The sequence below is a fragment of the Protopterus annectens genome, chromosome 5.part0, assembly GCF_019279795.1.
Source record: "Protopterus annectens isolate FY-2018-M chromosome 5.part0, PAN1.0, whole genome shotgun sequence".
Taxonomy (NCBI): Eukaryota; Metazoa; Chordata; order Ceratodontiformes; family Protopteridae; genus Protopterus; species Protopterus annectens.
Genome location: NC_056735.1, coordinates 1807469789 through 1807490746, shown reverse-complemented (window position 1 = coordinate 1807490746; position 20958 = coordinate 1807469789). Strand labels below are relative to the sequence as shown.

Genomic DNA, 20958 nt, shown 5'->3' with positions numbered 1-20958 from the left:
ACCTGATCTGAAGATTCATAGTCAGTGTCCTGCCTAGGCCTCTCATCTGGAGGGGGATGAGTACCCATGATCAAGGTAATAAGGTCTTCAGCCATTTTGATCATCTGTTTTTTAGGCATAGAGGCCTGTGCATGTGGCTCAGGCATCATTTTTTTAGTTTTAGAAGGTGTCTTTGCCTTTGGTTTTGCAGCTTTCGTCGGTTTGATATAAAAATGTTGAGGTCTGAATACACCCTCAGAAGCCGGTGCCTGCTCAGCGGCTCTGGACCCATCCGAGGGAGATACATCCGTCGGTCCAATACCTTGAGTATCTTGCGGCATGCAGAACTCCACATGGGTGTCGGTAGAGGCCTGCGACTCAAAGGTAGTGGGTATCAGGGGCTGCAAAAGCACCTCACTGAGTACCGGTGACTGGCTTAGGAGAAGCTTCGTCGTCGGTTTTGGATCTCGGCTTCCTTTCTCTGTCCTTTTCTTTGCATTTTTTATGTACTCCGGTAGTCGGATAGCTATCCGACGACATCTCTGGGTAGTTAAATCTGTTTCCAAAATACTTGGATGCAAAAATATACTGACGCTTAATAGTGCGTTGGTTAAATCTAGCACAAAACCGACAGCCAGGCACGTTGTGATTAGGCAAGGAATACAGTATAAATGGAAATCCTTATGAGGTATTTGCTTCCCACAAGTAATAGAATTATTAACTTTTTCTGACATCGGTAAAAAGCAAGAAAAAAGTTTCCCCAACGGGGTACTTAGCTTTATTGAAGACTTCGGTTCTGAAACTCAAACGCAAATATTTCAGTAGTCGGCCGACCGGCACTTGCAAAATGCTTCTGCTTCGGGCACCGCGCAGCAAGAAAGACTAAAGAAAATGGCGTCGGCTGCATGTTTTATACCCCTGACGACCTGACGTCATGGAAGAGAAGACAGCAACTGACGCAGGACCCACGACTTTGTAATTCAGGCCGACCGAGGCCAACCTGCCAGCAAATTACCCAAATGTAATGACTGCACCAGTGAAACATGAAGAACATCTCCCTACTATCACTAGGAAACAGGTCCTTAATGCTCTCTCCAAGTCAAGAACACTGCGTCAGTGGACCCAGAATCCCTCCTAAATAGCATGAAACATGATCTATCAGGGCCTCTGGAATTGCTGTTTAACTGTAGCCTCCAAACAGGCTTCATGCCTCATGAATGGAGAAAGTCAACAGTCATCTCTCTGCACAAAGGTGGGCCATCTACAGACCCTGGAAACTACAGACCCATAGGTCTCACCAGTCTTATGTGTAAAGCCATGGAAAGAATTATCATAGAGACAATCAACAGAGATATAGTAAACCTCCAGACATTGGACCCAACCCAGTTGGGTTTCATCAAGGGCAGAACATGCCTATTGAAGCCCTTTGAGACGGTCACCAAAGCAATGGAAGAGGGCAGAATAGTTCACACTGCCTACCTTGACCTGGCCAAGGCATTTGACACAATACCCCACTCGGGCATTGTTGACAATCTCAAGAGGTTAGGTACAAACCCATATGTCACCCGGAGGATGGCCAACTGACTCACAAACAGGACCCAACCAGTTAGAACTGGGGAGTCCACCTCTACAAAGAGGCCAGACACAAGTGGAGTCCCTCAGGAATCAGTCCTTGCACCTTTCCTTTTTGGCATTTACTTCTCAGAAGTCAAGGTCAATGTCAATGGTCTCTGGATGACTACATTTGCAGACAATTGCAAATTAGGAGCTGCTGTTGAATCTCATACTGACACAAATGTTCTCCAGGACGGGCTGACACAAACAACTGGTGTCAGAGCCATGGACTAAAATTAAATGCCAAGAAATGCATACATAATAGTATGCTTTGGGAAGTCATCCATGCTTTGGGAAGTCATCCATCCCTGGTAACTATCATACTGACAACACACCCCTTAGAGCTGACCCAGTAATCAGGGACTTGGGGACACACACAGATAGTTATCTAGCCTTTGACCATCACGTCTCTATAGTGGTGAGGAAATCATTCTATGTAAATCAACTTATAAACAAAGGCATGGCATCTAAATCCAAGAAAGTCATTGTTCCACTGTATTCAGCATTCATCAGACCTATCATTGAGTACAATGTCCCTTTGGTATGTACCTAACCAGGCATATCCAACAACTGGAATGTCCACAGAGGTTCCTCACTAAAAGAAAAAAGGGCGCAAGTAAAATGTCCTATGCAGACAGCCTCAAGGCCCTATCCCTGTATTCTGTCTCCTACAGGCTTTTGAGGGGAGATCTATGTCTGGCATTTAGGGCATTGTCAGACCCCACTCTGATGGACCTCCTGCATATCTGCAAAATAAACAGCACCATAATTACCTGTTTTAAAGACTTAAACCTTGCCCGTCATAAATAGGACATGTTGGCGAGACAGGTATGTATCCCAGAGACGACCTAGTCTATGAAACAGGCTCCCCTATCCACGTGAAGCAGAGTTCCTCCCTAACCCAATTCAAGTGCAACTTGGACAACTGGATGGGAAACTGGAAATTCATCCCTGGTTTGACACCTATCTCTCTAATGGACACAGGTGACTTGTAAATGGTTCACCTCCCAAGGCCCATGCTTACACTTATCACGGGTATCAGAAATTGTCAGAGATTTGTGATGCTTGGCTAGGCTTAAAAATGCTCTTGTGGTCATTAACTTAGTAAACACCTATGAACCTATAAGACCATGAAAGGCTCTTTCTGTATCGAGACTTGGAGCTCAGAAATCCTTCTCACTAAGGTAATGATTACCAAGTACAACATCTTCCAAGACAGATAACTGAGGAAGGATGCAAGGATGGAAACACCTTGTTCCAAGGAGATTTAACTTGGGAAAGTATCAACTGCCTTCTAGTACGCTAATGAGAAAAGTAGACCACTTTACTGAAAATGTTATCATATGGCATTCCCACTACATGCATTGATATCAGCAAAACTGTGCAGTTACTCTGATGTAAAACTGACACCTATTAAACAGCTACAATAACATAAGCAAAACTGTGCAGTTACTCTGACATACAACTAATACATAGAAAACAAGTATAATGAGTTACCTGACAGGTCCACAACTGCTTCATGACTAGCTACGGCTCCTTTCTCAATGAACAGCTCTCTGAAGTACTCACTGCTAGCTGCCAAGACAGATTTATGTGCTTTGAAAGCTTCACCCTCAATCAGCAAAGTTACATCACAAAACTGGTTGGATATTCTCTGCTGGTTCAGCTGACTCAAAACGGCAGCACTATGTTTTGAAGAGGTTTGCTTCACTATGCCTTTGCTATCCACCTGGCAACAAAAAGAAAAACATAAGCCATTACAATGAACAGAGAGTTCATAAAGCAAAATAAATAAGCCAGAGAGATATACAAGGATTTGACCTATTAAATATGACAAAAACATATTATGGTTGCCCAACAACCTGAATGCATGCCAGTACCCTTACTTTCATTATGTAACAATGCTAAGACTTCTAGCAATTGCTGACACAAACACAAAAACATATCAATGTATGTCCATTCCACTGGTTAAAAGAGCATGCCTAGCCATTTATCTGCAACAGTTCACCATGCAAAAATCAGGAAACCCACTATATTTTCCACAAATGAGCTTCTCGAACACCTATACCTTACATCACAACTTACCAGAAACTCACACTCTGCTGCAGCATTATTTGCCAAGAAGTACACTGAAATGCCATTCTTCATAATACTACTTGCATATCTAATGCAGCCAGTCCAGCACAAATCCAATATATTGCTGTTTTCTATATAATCCTTCTTTATGCTGTTATGGATTGTGTAACATTTACTTGATGTGTTAACTATATTGTAATTTGTATGGAGCTTTTCTCCCCGGGCCTCCGCTGAAAATGGACCTGTGTCCAGTCAGAGTATCCCGGTAAACAAATGTAAAATAAATAAATAAAAATTACCTTTAAAGCAACCCAAACTTAACCACAGGGACAAGGAAACATTAAATAAGGAACCTTTATCTACAGGACACGGACTTTTAGCCTACAAATCAATGACTAACATTCAATGATGCCCTATTACAATGAAGATATACTTGTACTTCAGACCCCTTGACAAAAGGGTATAAATTAGAAACACTGTATTGTAAGACAAATATCTCTGCCTTATACAAATCTCTCTCTCTGCATCCCTTCCTGTTTCCAAATCATACTTTGTCACAGTGCGCAGTGGTGCAGCAGTAGCGTTGTTGCCTCACAGCAAGAGGTTCTCCCGTTCAATTCTCGGTGGGAGCACCTTCTGTGTTGAGTCTGCATGTCCTCCCCGCGGTCGAGTGGCATTCGAAAGACATGCGTAGAATGGGCGTGCCTTTGTTGAAGGTTGGGCATCGAGCTGGCACCTCGGTACCCGTAAAAAAAAATCTACTGCCAATCATTAGCAGACCATGGTTCCGCTGTGGTGACCCCTAACCGGGAAAAGCCGAAAAAAGAACAACAACTTCGTCACAGCACCTCATCCTGTTGGGACAAGAGTGTAAACAGCCCTTTTCCTATACATGTTTTCTCCATAGCATCCTCATGTTTTATCCCTCCCACTTCCAGTGTTCCAAACTCTGGTCAAAATTTTTCTCCATAACACATTTCATCTATCAAGCTCATTAACTATGCTTAGCCAAATGACTAATGAACTGTTTTTTGTTGTCTATGTAATTAGTGCTATGCTCTTGTACTCTTAATATTTCCCCTCTCCATCTCTCACTATTCTAAAGACTGACCACTCCCTTTACACCCGCTTTCATTTCCTCTTGCATGCAAGGTGGCTGCTTCTTCATTTCCTGTTAGTTCAGTCTTCGATACCTTCTGTTTTCGAAATATATTTCCACAGCTTAATATGTGTCAGCTACCATTGCTGTTGCTGCTTATATTCCTGCAAACAAAATCAAAATCTACACTCAAATTCAAATAACTGTGTTCTTGCTGTGCGTGCAGATCCTCAACACCCTATAGGAATCACAAATAATGATTTGACATAATATGCTGGCTCCCTGACCTGTATTTCACTAAGCTCATCATTTATTAAGTAAAAGGCCAGCACATTCCCCAAGCACAATGTCAGCTCAACATTCTAATCAAAATGTACCTCCACCAGTATCATTCAACAATTTCTTACTTCACACAGCTAAAGTTATTTATTACTTTCCAATCACATGAAAAATTTGGTGTTCCTCACCATTTCTCTCACCTCTCTTTCTTCATTGCTCCCTTATTTCTGCTTATATACCATTCAAACTCCTTTATTCTGCATCCAGTGACCTGTATATTATGGTTGCCCACCAAGTTTCTCATGCTCTATTTTAATCTCAGTGCTACCATCTCAGTTTTTCCATCCTTCTTGCTTCGTACTATACTTCTACTGTAAAATTTATTTTATTAGTAAAGTAAATTGCAACCCTCTACCTTTCTTCTCATGCTCTCCCTAAATCTCTGATTCCGGTGAACACGACATACCACTTTCCTTTCTCTGTGGATCATGTTTCTATTATGCTTTTATTAGTACCTCTCTACACTGGCATCATACGCAATTGGTTTGTCATCTTGTTCATATTCCAGGCACTGTGCAGTCAGTTATCACTCCCACTTTCCCCATTTATTTCCTGGTGCTCCCTGCTGTTAATTATTATTTAGGCAGCATTTTCTTTGTCTCAATATATGGTAACCTTGCCTTTAATTCAGTTGTGTTTAAAAGACTGAGATATAAAGGACTCAGATATACAGTATTTATCTGGTTTAGCCTTCAGTACAAGTTTCTCATCTACTTAACTACAATTTGGCCTTCAAAAAAAAAAAAAAATACAGAAAAGTTGGACTAAGCACAATATGAATGGCAAGCAACAGCATTCTGAGGATAGACTGAAAGGGCTTCAATTATTCTCTCTTTCTTAAAGAAAAATCAGAAGTAATCTGATTATGACCTACACACTGAAAAATTCCAAGTCTGTAAGACTGGAACTTCAAGGAGGGAATTTAGCTCTAAATTCAAGAGGTTCAAAATGGAACACAATGCTGGGCGGATACACAATAATTTGGAGATTAATTTGGTGTGCTACCTGTAGTTCAAATTCAGAAGTGACTCCGACATATGATGAAAAAGGAAACAGTCATGATGTATTCAAGAATAATATGCTTCTGAAGCTAAAACAAGGTACACCAGGGACTAATCAGTGTACTCTACTCCTTGCCTTGCAAAGTTATGCATGTACGTAATAACAAGCAAGTAGCCCCACCAATAAAATTCATACTTTTTTCTCAATTTTCCATAAACACTAACGTTTTCTCTCCGAGCCATTTCTTCAGCTTTTCATTAAAATTCATCTCCGGACTTTTCCTTTTTTATTTTAACTTAGTCATTCTTTTGCTTGCCTGCCTAAAAGCCATGAAAAAGAATGCCCTGTGACTCAACTTCTGGAGCAGCCAGTAATCAGTTTATTTTTTTCCCCATCTTATGTATACCCCACAGCTGCACTGCTCTCCATCCCACCATGAAAGGGGGGAGGGTCTCAAAACTGAGCCCCTTTGAAACATTACAAGAGTAATGTCATTATTCCAGCAGTTCAAGGCTGGTTAAAACTACAAGTTGTCGAACTCTACAATGATGTATAAGCCCTAGAAAATGAACAGAACTTATAAAAGGTTAGCACATGAACAAAAAGTTAAGGCAGTGCACTGACTACGGCTTCTGCCTAACAATTCAGGGTCCATGGTTCATACCTGACCTCCAATCACTGTGTGGATTTTGCTTGTTCTCCCCTTGCTTGCCTGGGTAAGCACGCACACACACAATACTGCATTGACCCTTTGTGTCACGCCCAGGTCATGGCTCAGAAAGACAGTCCAAGACGGGCCAGTTCATTCATCATTTTAAATAATTTCTAAACATTACGGTGCTAATGGTGGGAGGCACTAACATGATTACTTCTCAAATTTAGCTTAAGAAAAAAAAAACAGAAATTTGTGTCGACTTTTTAAGTATTTGGTCTCACAATAAGAAGCACAAACGTTTACAAAGATGAAGAAACAAGGCCAATCAGTATAGTGCTACACAATATAAACAGATTCCAGCCTTTGTGGGAAACACATATGAACTGTAGAAATTAAAACCAGACAATTTAACATGGCCTATTAGGAGTCACTCCAACTATGGAGAACGCAGATGATGATCTAGCATTACAGTTAACTACTGTTTGATTAATTGAGAAAGGAAAAACTAGACTTTTCACTGTGTGATTCCTTAAACCTCTTGTATTAGAGGCAACATGGGATGTATGTAAATTACCCTTTAAGGACATCACGTGTTCCAGCTTAATGGCAATTCTGAATGTCAATAACTTTTTTTTTTTAAGTCTATTTATGGACAAATTCAGGCCAATAAACCAAACCTCACTACCTGTGGACATGCATGTTTCTGCCTTATTATAGCATCATCAGCACATCATATGTGGAACATTTGGCTAACATTTGGAAACACAGGTTGTCGTACCAAACTGATATCCATAAATCTTAGGATGACTGCAAAATATCCCAACTAACAAACTAAAACAATGAGTAAAAAGGTCACACAGAACAACCAATTAGTTAAAAACAAAGAAAATCTAGCAAAGCTAGACTTTCCACTGTGGGATTCCTTAAACCTCTTGCATTAGAGGCATCGTGGGATATATGCAAATTACTCTTTAAGGACATCATGTGTTTCAGCTAAATGGCATTTCTGACTGTCCATGACTTTTTCTTTCAAGTCTATTTATGGACAAATTTAGGGCAATAAAGTAGAAACATGCATGCCCACAGCTAGTGGGTTTGGCTTTCATTCATTGTTTTAATTGTGAGAGGAGGAAAATATTACCCTCCCTCATAACAGCAAAGAGGACAGAGGAAGAAATCAGACAACCTGCTAATTTTACTTCAGTTGCAAAACTTACTCCAACAAAACATCTACACTCAAAAATTAGAGGCAGGTGTTGTGTGTGTGTGTGTGTGTGTGGGGGGGGGGGGGGGAGTGATATCCGACTGGCAGGAAACTGTCTCACAGTGTATACACAGAGTCAGAGGCTTGGCCAGCTTAGGTTTTTTCTGAACCACCAGCATTAGTATCCTAACCTGCAGCTCCAGGCTCCTGTACAAAATGGATGGGAATATTGATAAAAGAGGGCATTCGCTAATAGTACATGTCTTCCTAACCCTCTGTTTAAGTTGTTGCCATCTGGCCACTACATTAGATGCCTGTCAAAAAAGCACAACTCAGACCCAGTGACGGCACTTCCTCAGCTCTTGAAGCTAAATGTCACGAGAAAAGTAAAGGAAGAAATTAAACAGGAAAGAAGTTCAACTCATGGCTACCCAAGCCACTTGCTATATTTTCAGCCATCCATATTAGCAGAATGACATGCCAGAGGACTCTTATATCACAGTACTGCAGTGTGCTGCGGTGGCAACTCCAAACAACTCTGTAGTCCATCACATAGTTCAGCTGACAACAAGGCAAGTAACACAACACACAGTTAAATCTTGTACATAATACTGCACACATATACGGTGCTAATGACTCAGTCTTTTAAAAAAAATACATCCTTATTAAACTTACTCCTACTTAACCTACTAGCTCATACAGGACAAAAGCTGAAGTCGCTATGCACTTCAACATCTTAACTTGCACGCCAACACAGCCCCAGGACTAAATACTATAAAAAAGACTAACAACATGAAAAGACAAAAGACAGGAGAATATAGTACACATGTCACAATTACCATAATTACAGATATTCAAGTAGCTCACTCTTGCAGTACTGACTCTTGGATCTTCCTGCCATGCATAAGCCTGCAACCACCCGTTTCCAGAGTCTTTGAAACATCCCTAGCCAACAGATGCCCAAAGAATGACGTTTGGGTGTCAGGGTATAGGGCATCTGTTGGCACCATCTTCAGCAGTGAACAAGCAGTCTGTTGCCTGAGGACAGCATAATCTCCCCCATTTGTCTGAATCGGAGTGAAAAAGAGGAAAATCATAAGAAGAAAGTTGAAAATGGAGATGACAGGATTATCTGCAGAGAACTCTGCAAGGGGGAAACAAGTGGTCAGGAGATAGAGGGGTTGGAGGGTGTGAGTATGTACTGCAGCACTGATAACAATTAGAGATGTCAAAGTTTAAGAGTGACACAACTTTACTATGTTCTTCATAGTCAATGCGGCAGTAAGGATTCTTGGGAGGACTCCCAAAGTTAAGCTAAAAATCTGGGTGGTGTGTCATCTGTATGAGCTTAGGAACTAAGATTTTGAAGGATGGCAGAAGTGAAACCTGCTCTAGCCCTGGAGGCATTGCCTAGGTTACAGTGTTTTGTGAAGGTGTACGCAGAGTTCCATGTGTCCGCCACTAGGATGACCTGGGTTCCATGTGTCCGCCTCTAGGATGACCTGGGTGGGAACTCCCTTGAGGAAAGCAGTGGTAGTCTGATGGGATGGGCTTTAATATGCCTACTTGATCCGTTCCATTGTGTTAAGTAACAGACCGTAATGCAGTTAGCTATCTCTTTAGAGATGGTTTGTCCTGTTTACCCTCTGTAAAAGTGACCAGGAATTGCTCTGGCCTATTAGAGTTTTTTGCCCTGTCTAGGCAGCGCCTGATCTGCCTGTGCACGTCCAGGGAATGAATGACTTGCTCTGTCCTGTTCTGTGAATGTGGGTAGGAGACTGGCAGGTGCATAGCCTAAGTTCGGATACCAATTTAGGCATAAAGATTGGGTTTGTTCTGAGGGAGATTCTCTCCTTGGGGAAGGTAGAAAAGGTTCTTTACACGCTGTAGCTCAGGAAACTCTCTTAGCTGAAGTCACAGCTATGAAGAAGGTGGTCTTCCAGATAACCATCTTAGACAGGCACTGGCAGCAGGTTCAAAGGGAGGTAAAGTGTTTTTTCTAAGACATGATTTAGATCCCAAGGTATAATGGGGTTCATTCTGGGTGATCACAAGTGAAACACCACATTTTGACAAGATTTCATGTGGTGGGTGTGAGAAGATAAGTGGAGCATTGTTCAGGCAAGTTGAAACGGCAAACATATCTATCTTAATGTTGAAATAGGAAAGGCCTAGTGTAAAGAAGCCTGACAGGTACTGCAAGACTGAGCTGATATCTGAGTAGGATCAGTGCCACTGCTGTGACAGCAGGTGGCAAATCTTTTCCATTTTGCCAGGTATGAATTCCCGGTACTGAGCTTTCTTGCTTCTCTTAGAATAGGAGAGCACCTCCTTGGTGTAAGAAGTCATTCCAGGTGTCAAAACCCAAACCTGCAGGTGGTTAACTTAAAGGATCCGCCTTCCATCCCTACCAAGCCACCCTCAACCTCACTGAGATCATCTATCTGAGCTAGGGTGCTGACTCTCCTCTCAATGAGCATTAGGAGGAGGGAGAAAGTGCTGCCTCAGCCAGAAGGGGGCCACTAGGATCATGCTGGGTTTATCTGCCCTGATTTTTGTTAGCACAGGGGCAAGGACGGGAATACATACAAGAACTAGTTCCCCCATTTGAAGGGGAATGCCTATTTCTTCCAAGCTCTTGTCTGTGTTCTGCAGCATAACTTCTGTAGTTGCATGTCCTTGAGAGAGTCAAACAGGTCTACTGATGGGGTTCCCCCACTCTACAGTCAGATCCAAGAAGACCTCTTACCAACATCCATTTGTTGGGAGTCTAGAGGGTCCCTGCTTAGAGAATTTGCTGGGATATTGCTCTAGACTAAAATATAAGAAGATACGAGAGCTACTCCCATCTCTTGAGCCGGCATCCAAACTTTTCTGGCAAAGCTGCACAGGGGGTAGGACAAAGTTCTCCCTTATTTGTTAATGTACCACATAACTGTGGTGATGTTTGTCAAGATTTGCAATGTCCTTGGCTTAAGTTTTGTTGAAAGACTTATGAACAAAAACTGCTAGTAACTCCTTTTGGTTTATATGCAACTTCCTTTGCTGTGGGGACAAAATGCCCCGTAACTTCAGGGGACCAAAGTGGGCTCCCCAGTCTATGTCTGAGCAGTTCATAGTAATAGTCTTGTCTGCTTCAGGCAGAGTGAAATTTGCTCCTCTGTTTCTTTGTATGGTGTTCTTCCACCACAGGAGTTTTCTTCTTAGGCATGGAAGGAGGGGCAACAGGGTTTTCAGGGGTTGCTGTTCCCAGACATTTTTTTTTTTTTTTTTTTTTTTTTTAAGAAACCATGGACGTTTCCTCATGTGTAACTTTGCAAATGGAATCACAAGGATGCATGATACCATATACTCCTGTACCCCCTGGAATTCTCTTGCACGGATGAGCTGCTTTGTAAGCAGACCAGTCAGGTAACCTGTCAAGAACACAATCTGGTCTTGAGGAAGGACGGAAGGCTTTCTTTTGAACAGTCTGTGAGGATCCCTGTTTTAAGGGACAGCTTGAGATTTTTGAAGATTTAGGGTTACAGCTACCTTCTGAAAACAGACTACAGCAATCTGTAAGGCACCAAGGGGTCTCTGAAGTGGATCTTCCCTGAATGATACAGTCATAGGGATAAATATGGATTCGTAGAGTTCTGCAATGTGTTATCAAGGAACAATCATTTTGTGAAAATTCTGGATGCAGTAGACAGCCCCAGTGGTAAAGCACAGAACTGGAAGTGGGAGCCTGTTGCTACAAATTGTAGGTACTTCCTGTGTCTGTGCTATGGGTACATGGGATGTAAGCATCCTTTAGGTCTCTGGTGACCATGGAGGCATCTGGGAAGATCATGGGCAGTAATTTCTGCAATGTAAGCTTTTGAATTTTGGGATGTTGAGGAACTTGTTTAGCTCTGAGAGGTTGAAGATCAGTCTCCAAATGCCCTCTTTTCTTGGGCCTAATAAAATCATTGAGTAGAAGCTTTTTCCTTCCATTCTGGAGGGACAGTCTGAATGGATCCTTGCAGTAAATTCCCAGAGGATGGGTGGTAAAGAGTTTCTTGTTCTTGTGGTGGTTTTGAAATGCCCAAGAATGGTGGGATTTCTCTGAACAGAGTATAGTACCCCCTCTCTATGACGTTGAGGATCCACTGGTCACTGGTGATGGATTTCCACTGGTTTAGGATCTTACTGCTAGAGGTCAGGAAGGAATGGGAAGGGGTAGAACATAGACAATTGCTCTCAGTGATGGGTGGGTTCCTTGAAGAACCCTGTCCTTTGAGATTGTTCTTTTGTCATCTCTGATTGTCTTTTTAACCACGGATAGGCATCTCCTTGTCTTGTCTAGGTGAGAAAAGCCAAGGTTTTGAAGGGAATTCATATTGTTGGAGACAAGTAAAATTCTTTCACAGTTTTAAATCTGCTTTCCTTTTTTGTCCAGTTTCTCAAACTTATTCAGCTAGCGGACCAAAAAGGAATTCCTTGCCCAATGGGGCATCTAATAGTTCAGCCATTAATTTATCTGACAAGGGCTGGGACCTGAGCCATGCATGTCTGCAGATGACAGAACCTGCTCTGCAAGAAGCATCTAAAGCATCATAGCCTCATTTTATGGAATGTCTACAGACTTGTAAGTTGCTCTGGCTAACTCCTGAATTTCAAAAGTAACACCAAACTCCATTCAGAGTCTCCACACGTAACAGCACTACACACCAACCGATATTCCAATACTTCCGTTTATTACTAAAATAATAAAATTGTATAAAAATACAAATTCTTATATGTATGAGTTAAGCGCTTTCATCTGCTCTATGTAGACTTAGTTCTGATGAACTGTTTGGTATATACTTCTCAGAAGTTCAGGCCAAAACTAAGGGGGTTGTGGCTGACCAAGTTTGCAGACAACTGCAAACTGGGTGCAATTACTGAATCCCCAAATTATGTCAGCATACTTCATGAGGGTCTTACACAGACCAACGATTGGTGTCTTAGTCATGGTCTGAAACTGAATGCAAAGAAATGCATCACCATTCCCTTTGCAAAAACAATGCCCCTTCACACTATCAAATCAACAATAGCTTTAGCACCTACAAAGACATAAGAGATCTGGGAACAAGTTGACTGAGACCTTAACTTTGACCACCACGTGTCTGCTGTAGCAAGGAAGACTTTCTACAGAGCACACTTGATTAGTAAATACATCACCTCTAGAGAAAAGGAGGTGATAACCCCTCTACACTCATTACTAATCAGGCCCAAAATGGAGTATAACGCCCCTTTTAGCATGTACTGTACAAAGCATTTGCAGCATTTGGAGACAGCACAGAGGTTCCCTACAACGAAGTTCAAGGGACTTCAGCATGTGCCTTACACAAACCAAAGTCCCTGTCACTATACTCTATATTGTATAGACTTCTTAGGGGAGACTTATGCCTGGCTTACAGAGCAATCTCAGGCCTTAACCTAATAAATCAGCTGCACATCCATAAATCAAAAATGACTAGAGGTACCCATTCCAGGGACCTAAATATGGCCTGAAACTTGAACAGAACAAGCTGGAGGATCTGTCTCCAGGCAACTGCGTGTCTTTGGAATAGGCTATCAATTCATGTGAAACAGAGCACCTCTATGACTCTGTTCAACAAGTGGATGGGGCACCATAAATTCTTACTGGGGATAGTGCCCACAACCCTATTAGACATGGGCAGTCATTGCTAAATACAATCCTGGGTACTGACTAGAGTTTCTATGGTATTACAATGAGATGAAATGACCTCCGGGTCGATAGGAGGATCATAGGAGTTTACTAGGCTATGATCTGTAAAACCTGACAGATTTCCACAGAGCAAGAGGTGTCAGGTCAGGGTGTATAGCTGTGTCTTTGAAGACATTGCCTAATACAACCTGCACTGGATGAGTAGCCAGTGGTCTAGCTGCAGGTAAACTTGAGAGATACCCTGAGTCTAAGCCTGGGAGAACTGCTTACCTTCCCAACTAAAATCCTTCATCATTCTTTCTATGCAGGGCATCCCCAAAGGAAAGGTCGGGGGGGGGGGCTAAGAAGAGTGTGTATAGTCAGAGTCCAAGTCTGGTTAAGTTTGAGGTGGTTAAGTTTGAGGTCGTTAAGTGTCCAAAATAAGACAATTCCTCCTCATCCCAAGAGCTAGAAGAATCTTCTTCTTCCTGAAAAGCTACTTCCCTGCTCCTTTTAGAGGGAGAGGCATCAGTGTTGGGGTTTGTGTCAGAAGCTAGAGTTTTCAGAAAAGTACAGTTTTGTACCTACCATAAATGTAGATGTTCGAAGATCCACATTGCTGCAGTCCTTACACTTGGGTAGCCCGCTGTCCTCGGTCGGCCCGAATATCAAAGTATAAGACTGACGTCGGTCAAGGCGCATTTGACTGACATCAGGACGTCAGGGTACAAATGCGCATGACCGACGTCATATCCTCAGTCTTTTCTTGCCCCAGATGTCAGAAGACCCTAAAAATAAAGGTCAAAACCAAAAGACAGCAAACAAACAACCAACCATCCTAGCACTAAAAATATGTACAATATATACAATATACTATATACACCCTATTGACAACCCAACCCACACAACCGCCTCTAACTACAGAGGGGAAGGAGGGAGGGTAAATTGGACTGCAGCAATGTGGATCTTCGAACATCTACATTTATGGTAGGTACAAAACTGTACTATGTTCTTCATCTCACATTGCTGCAGTCCTTACACTTGGGTAGAATCCCAAAGCAGAGGTAAGGGAGGATGGCCAAATTATAAGGAAGCAGGAGCTGCCAAAATGCCCTGCAAAACAGCAGTGGCAAAACCAGCCCTGGATTTAGAGTAAAGTGGTAGGTGATAACGCCTGGAAAAAGTATGCACTGAACTCCAAGTAGCTGCCTCCAAAATATCCTTAGTTGCCACCCCCCTCAAAAAGCTGTCAAGTGGCAGTAGCCCTAGTGGAATGAGGCCTAATCCCAGCTGGAACTTCCTTGCCATGATGGGAATAACAGAAAGCAATGCAAAACCCAATCCACTTAGAAATAGTTTGTTTTGACACAGGCTTGCCCTGAGAACTCAAAGCAAAAGAAACAAATAACTGCTGAGACTGCCTGAACCCTTTAGTTCTGTCCAAATAATATCGCAACTGCCTGTGTACATCTAAAGTGTGCAAAATCTTTTCCCCTTTATTTTGGGGATTTGCATAAAAGGTAGGCAAATGAATAGTTTGGTTTAAAGCCACACTAGAAACCACTTTAGGCATAAAGGAAGGATTAGTACATAAAGATACCCTATCCTTATGGAAAATTAAGAAAGGCTCAACCGCCATAAGGGCCTGCAACTCAGAAACCCTTCTTGCAGAGGTAATAGCCAACAAAAAAGCAGTCTTCCATGATAAAAACTTTAATTCAGCAGTAGCTGCAGGCTCAAAAGGTTGTAGAGTGAGTTTCTCCAACACAAAATTGAGATCCCAAGCAGGAGTAGGAGCTCTTCGTGGGGGTCTTATATTCTTTGCCCCTCTAAGAAATTGCTTGAACAAAGGATGAGAAAACAATGGTGGGTCACAATCATAGTGAGCGAAATTGCTGCAGCATGAACCTTAATAGAAGAGAAGGACAAACCTTTGTCCAGTAACTCAGTAAGATATTGAAGAGCCACACTTAAATTAGGCTCAGAAACATCAAAATCCTTTGCTGCACTCCAAAATAAAAATCTCTTCCATTTATCTGCGTACACTTTCCTTGTACTAGGCCTTCTAGCTTCCAAAATAACATTCAAAACTTGCTGTGGAAGTGAAGGCCCACTATGGTTCAAAACAGAATATGCCAGGCTGTTAGGTGCAGAGAGTGAAGCTTGACATTGAGCAAATGACTGTCCTCCTGAGACAACAGGTGTGGAATCGAAGGCAAAGGCCATGGAGGCTTCCGTACCAGGCTTCTCAGTAATGGGTACCAATGCTGTCGAGGCCAATCTGGAGCTATCAAAATCATCCTTGGCTTGTGTTGTCTGGCCTTTAGTAGTACCTTTGGGAGGAGAGGCAGAGGCGGAAAGGCATACACATGAAGATTGCTCCAATTGAAAGAAAGAGCATCCACTTTCCAAGCTGTGGGATGAAACCTTTTTGTGCAAAACTTTGGCAGCTGGTGGTTTAGTGGAGAAGCAAACAGATCTATGTCTGGAGTTCCCCATGACACTGTCAATTTCTGAAATACATGAGGATCCAATTTCCACTCGTGGGGATCCATAATTTGTCTGCTCAACACATCTGCTAAGGAGTTCTGTGCTCCGGCAGAAACCTTGCCTGAAGATTTAGCTGTAAACTGAGAGCAGTCTCCCACAAAATCATTGCTTGCCTGCATAGAGGATAAGAATGTGTTCCGCCTTGCTTGTTGATGTACCACATGACAGTTGTGTTGTCTGTTAGAATCAACACCTGCCCTGGAAGAAGTAAATCCTTGAAAGCTATTAATGCAAACTGGACTGCTAACATCTCTTTCAAGTTGATATGTAGATGTTGTAGTCTGGCAGGCCACTTGTCTTGTATCCACTTTCCATTCAGATGAGCTCCCCAAGCTTTGTCTGAGGCATCTGTCGTTAGAATCTGACTCGCCTCTGGCCGGGTCACAGAGAGTCCCTTGTTTAGGTGACATTCCTGAGCCCACCACAAAAATTCCTTTTGAATGCAAGGCATTATTTGAATGACAGTGTCCAAATCCTGGCAGTGCTGTGTCCATACATTTTTGAGATACCATTGTAGCTTCCTCATATGCAGTTTGGCATTGGGAAGCACCAGAATACAAGATGCCATGAACCCCAAGGCTTGAAGGACTGTCCTTGCAGTCAGCCTGGACTGATGAGACAACTGATGAAAGTAAAGGGATAGATTCTTTTGTTTGTCCGGGGTCAAAAAGGCCATCTGGGATGCTGTATTCAGTCTCACACCCAGAAAGCACATATCCTGAGAGGGTACTAGACTGGACTTTATTTCGTTCACAGAATACCCCAGGCATCTTAGCACTGCTATCACATAATCCAAATGATGAAGAAGCTCGTCCCTTCCTTGAGCCAGAATCAGGCAATCGTCCAAATAAGGATAAATCTGTATTCCTTTTAACCTGAGGAAAGCTATCACTGGAGCCAGAACTTTCGTGAACACTCTGCGCGCAGTAGATAAGCCGAAGGGCAATGCAGAGAACTGATAATGAGAAGTCCCAGCTCGAAAACGCAGATACTTCCTGCAACTCAGTCTGATAGGAACATGAAGATAAGCCTCCTTGAGATCTAAAGTTACCATCCAATGATCTTTGCCCAGCAGAGGTAAAAGCTGCTGTAACGTCAACATTTTGAACTTGGGAATGTCCAGATAAGTGTTGAGGATAGATAAGTCCAAAATTGGTCTCCACGTGTTCCCTTTCTTTGGTACTAGGAACAGGCGAGAATAAAATCCTAGGCCCACTTCTGGCATAGGGACCGGCTGAATGGCCCCTATTTGGAGTAACAGAGAAATTTGCTTGTGAGCCTCTATTCTTTGTGGAGGAGGAACGTCTGGCATGCCTTTGAAAGGAGGCAAGGTATGGAAATAAAACCTGTAACCGTGGTGTATGATATCCAATACCCATCTGTCTTGGGTAATTAAACTCCAATTTTCTTTGAAAAGTGCCAACCTTCCTCCCAAAGGTGCTGCCAGGCGAGAAGGCTCTGGCAGCTGAAAAGGTAGGTCATTGGGTCTGTTTACGAAAGGACTGACCCCTGCCCTCACCGAAGACTGTGCAGGAGAACTCCTGTTCTAGGCCTGAAAGAGCCCTGAGCTCTGCCCCTACCACGTCTAGATCTACCCCTAGACTGGGAATCATAAGAAGGATACATCCACCCCTTAGTAGGCCAATTTCTACTAAACTTTGGAGGCTGAACCTGCAAAAATCTTTAACAGTCTGCATAGACTTAGCCTTGTCTTCCATTTTCTTTAAAACTGTCTCAACAGGAGAACCAAACAACACATCAGATTGTAAAGGAGCATCTAAAATCCTTGTTTTAACATGGTCAGATAAATTCTGATCCCTCAGCCAGGCGTGCCTGCGAAGAACTGACCCAGTGGCAGCCACCCTAGACGAGGCCTGTACAGCATCAAAACCACATTGCAAAGAATGCTTACCCACCTGTTCAGAAACATGTACTAAATCTTGCAACTCTTTACAATCAATACCTTCCGCCAGAGCATCAACCTTAGACTTCAATTGTGAAAGGAGATAGTTTTGGTATTTCAACATGTGAAACTGGCAATTCAAAGCCCGCATAGCTAGAGTGGAAGAAGTATAAACTTTCTTTCCCCATCTATCCAAAGCCCTGGCCTCTTTGTCTGTAGGAACCGGATTTTTGACAACAGAAGCCTTAACACCTTTAGGCCCCTGACTAACAGTTTCTGGGTCTGCCCTAGGACTCTTAAAAAGATACTTATGAGCTTCAGGCACCCTGTAGTATCTATCCGGTTTAACAGGAGCAGGAGGCAAAGAATCAGGATTAAGAGAAGCCTCTGCAAAAACATCTTCCACCACATCCAAAACAGGAGGTATAGCCAAAGGCCTATGCTGGGGTAAAACAAAATTCCCTAAGCCTTTTCCTGGAATCAGAGAAGTCCTGACCTTCCCACTTAAAATGCTCCCTCATAGAATGAAGAGTTTCTGAAAAAGAAAAATCCTCAGGAGGAGAAGCAGAAGGAGTAGAATCATCCACATCAGAATCAGAATAAGGAGAATACTCCTGCAAGTCTTCAGCCGAAGACTCTGAAACATCCGAAGCCTGCTCAAAACTCCCTGGCTCAGGCTCCACCCAAGGTCTCTTATCAGGAGGGGGCAAAGAACCCCTAATCAAAGTAATCAAATCTTCTGCCATTTTAAGCATATGCTTCCTGGGCACAGTTCCTGAAGAACTAGGGGTGACACCAACTGAAGCTAAACCTGGCCTGCCTCTGGGAGAAGCCTTGGAAACAGAAGGAGAGGGCCTAACCACCCTAGGAAGGGAGGGAGTATAGTAACCTGAGAAGCCCCTTCAGCCTGACCTGCCTCCTGAGAGGCCACATCCTGCAATAACAAAGTCTCTCCCTGGGAACCCAAAGAAACCTCCGGTGGAACCACCGGCTCCACCGACACCTCTAAAGAACCGGCGTCCGGTACAGACGGTTCTTCTAGCCTAGGCTTAACTGCTTTGTCCTTGCGCTTCGAAGAAGCGGGCGTCGGAGCATCCGACGGCATTTTATAATTGCACCGCTTCCCAAAGACTAACCTGGCACAATCCAACCTTCTCTTTATAGTGCGTTTATTGAATCTAGCACAAGAGCGACACCCAACAACGTCGTGCTCAGGCCCTAAACAAGGAATACACAAAGTATGATAGTCTCTATGCGGTATCTGTTTCCCACAAGAAATGCAATTATTCACTTTTTCTGACATCCGGTAAACCACTGAGGCAAGAAAAAACTAAAATATTCCCCAACGGGGTACTTAGCCAACTTTGACTCGGTCTGAAACTCCGAAATCGAAAAATCTCAGAACGCCAACCGGCACTTGCAATGCTGCTTCTGCATCGGACCATGCGGCAAAAAAGACTGAGGATATGACGTCGGTCATGCGCATTTGTACCCTGACGTCCTGATGTCAGTCAAATGCGCCTTGACCGACGTCAGCCTTATACTTTGATATTCGGGCCGACCGAGGACAGCGGACTACCCAAGTGTAAGGACTGCAGCAATGTGAGATGAAGAACATCTAAAAATTCATACTCGAGACGATATAACTGAGTTTACGAAAACTAGAATTTCAAAAAAAAAAAAAATCTACCTTGTTTTTAATGTTTTTGTGACCCCACACCCCCTGCATATTATATATACCAACTCTGAGATCACTCTGCATTGGGGATAAGGATAAATTCCCCGATCTGCACTGTTTCTCAATCTCCATTCAAAACTCTGAGTTTTTAGAAACTCTATCTTATCTTCCTGACAATATGAATTTCAAGTTTCTGAAAACTCAAGTTTCTGAAGAAGACTGCATACGTGGATGAATGACATGGCTTTCTAGATTTCATGAAAGCAGTCATAGGCTTTGGACTGAGTAGAGTTGGTGGCGAAACAAATGAAGTGAATGACTTTGGTTTGTTTGTCCATTTTAAAGGGATAACTGGGGGTGCAGTCATCAGACTTCAACTTCGGTTGTGACTTTGGTAGCTGGGAAAAGATGAAGTCTCCCTTGATAGACATGGTGAGGATGTTGGAAGCGGACGTCTGTAATTCAACCTCAGACCCCAAAGATGTGTGAAATGTGGTGGCGTTTGAAAGCAGGCTGGAAGCCAAGGGGGCTTCCAGAGGGGTTGCGCCACAGGGTTTGGGCTTAGCTTTTCAGAAATGTCAGGGTCCTTAGCCTTTTCGTCTTTCCTTTTTTTTTTGTTGGAATGATGCTGGCAGATGCCACAGTATGCAAAGGCCCCATGGTGGTAGTGGATTGCGACGTCACAGAGGAAGCTGAAAATAACTCCATATGGGCGCAAGCACCTTACCTATATCTGAGAAGTTTTTTTCATTGAATTTCGCACAGTTAGGACAGCTAAGAGATCTGGTGCTGAGGTCCCAAGCAGAACAGACAAAACAAGTTAAAAATCTTTATGGGGGAGTTGCTTCCCACACTTCAAATTTTACTTTTTTGAACATAAATTAGAACAGAAATTTCCCCAATGGGGTGCTTTATCTGACTGGGAGGAGGACCTCTGAAAACATGAGCTGACCAAACTGCAATTGTGTTTAACGCACGTGAAGTTCATCAGACTACCTGGCTTGAAAGAACTGAAAATGGTTACGGATGATGCAAACACTCTGGAAAACAGGCTAGTTGTGGGCTTCTGCACTGCAGGAAGACCGAAGTGCAGGAAGACCGAAGAATAAGTACTGCAACACTGACTAAGAACAACTTTTTGTTTTACAAATTTAAGTCACTTTTTAAAATAGGTTATATTGC

General features: G+C 42.8%; 1 protein-coding gene across 2 annotated transcripts in view; it reads right to left on the bottom strand.

Annotated features, from left to right (window-relative positions):
• ZBTB11 (zinc finger and BTB domain containing 11) overlaps positions 1-20958 on the bottom strand; it is a 1204127-nt gene that overhangs the window by 968978 nt on the left and 214191 nt on the right. For both annotated transcript variants that reach the window (XM_044071594.1, XM_044071595.1), the window contains exon 3: positions 3091-3322. In XM_044071594.1, the coding sequence (XP_043927529.1) occupies positions 3091-3322 (232 nt within the window). The remainder of the gene's footprint in view (positions 1-3090; positions 3323-20958) is intronic.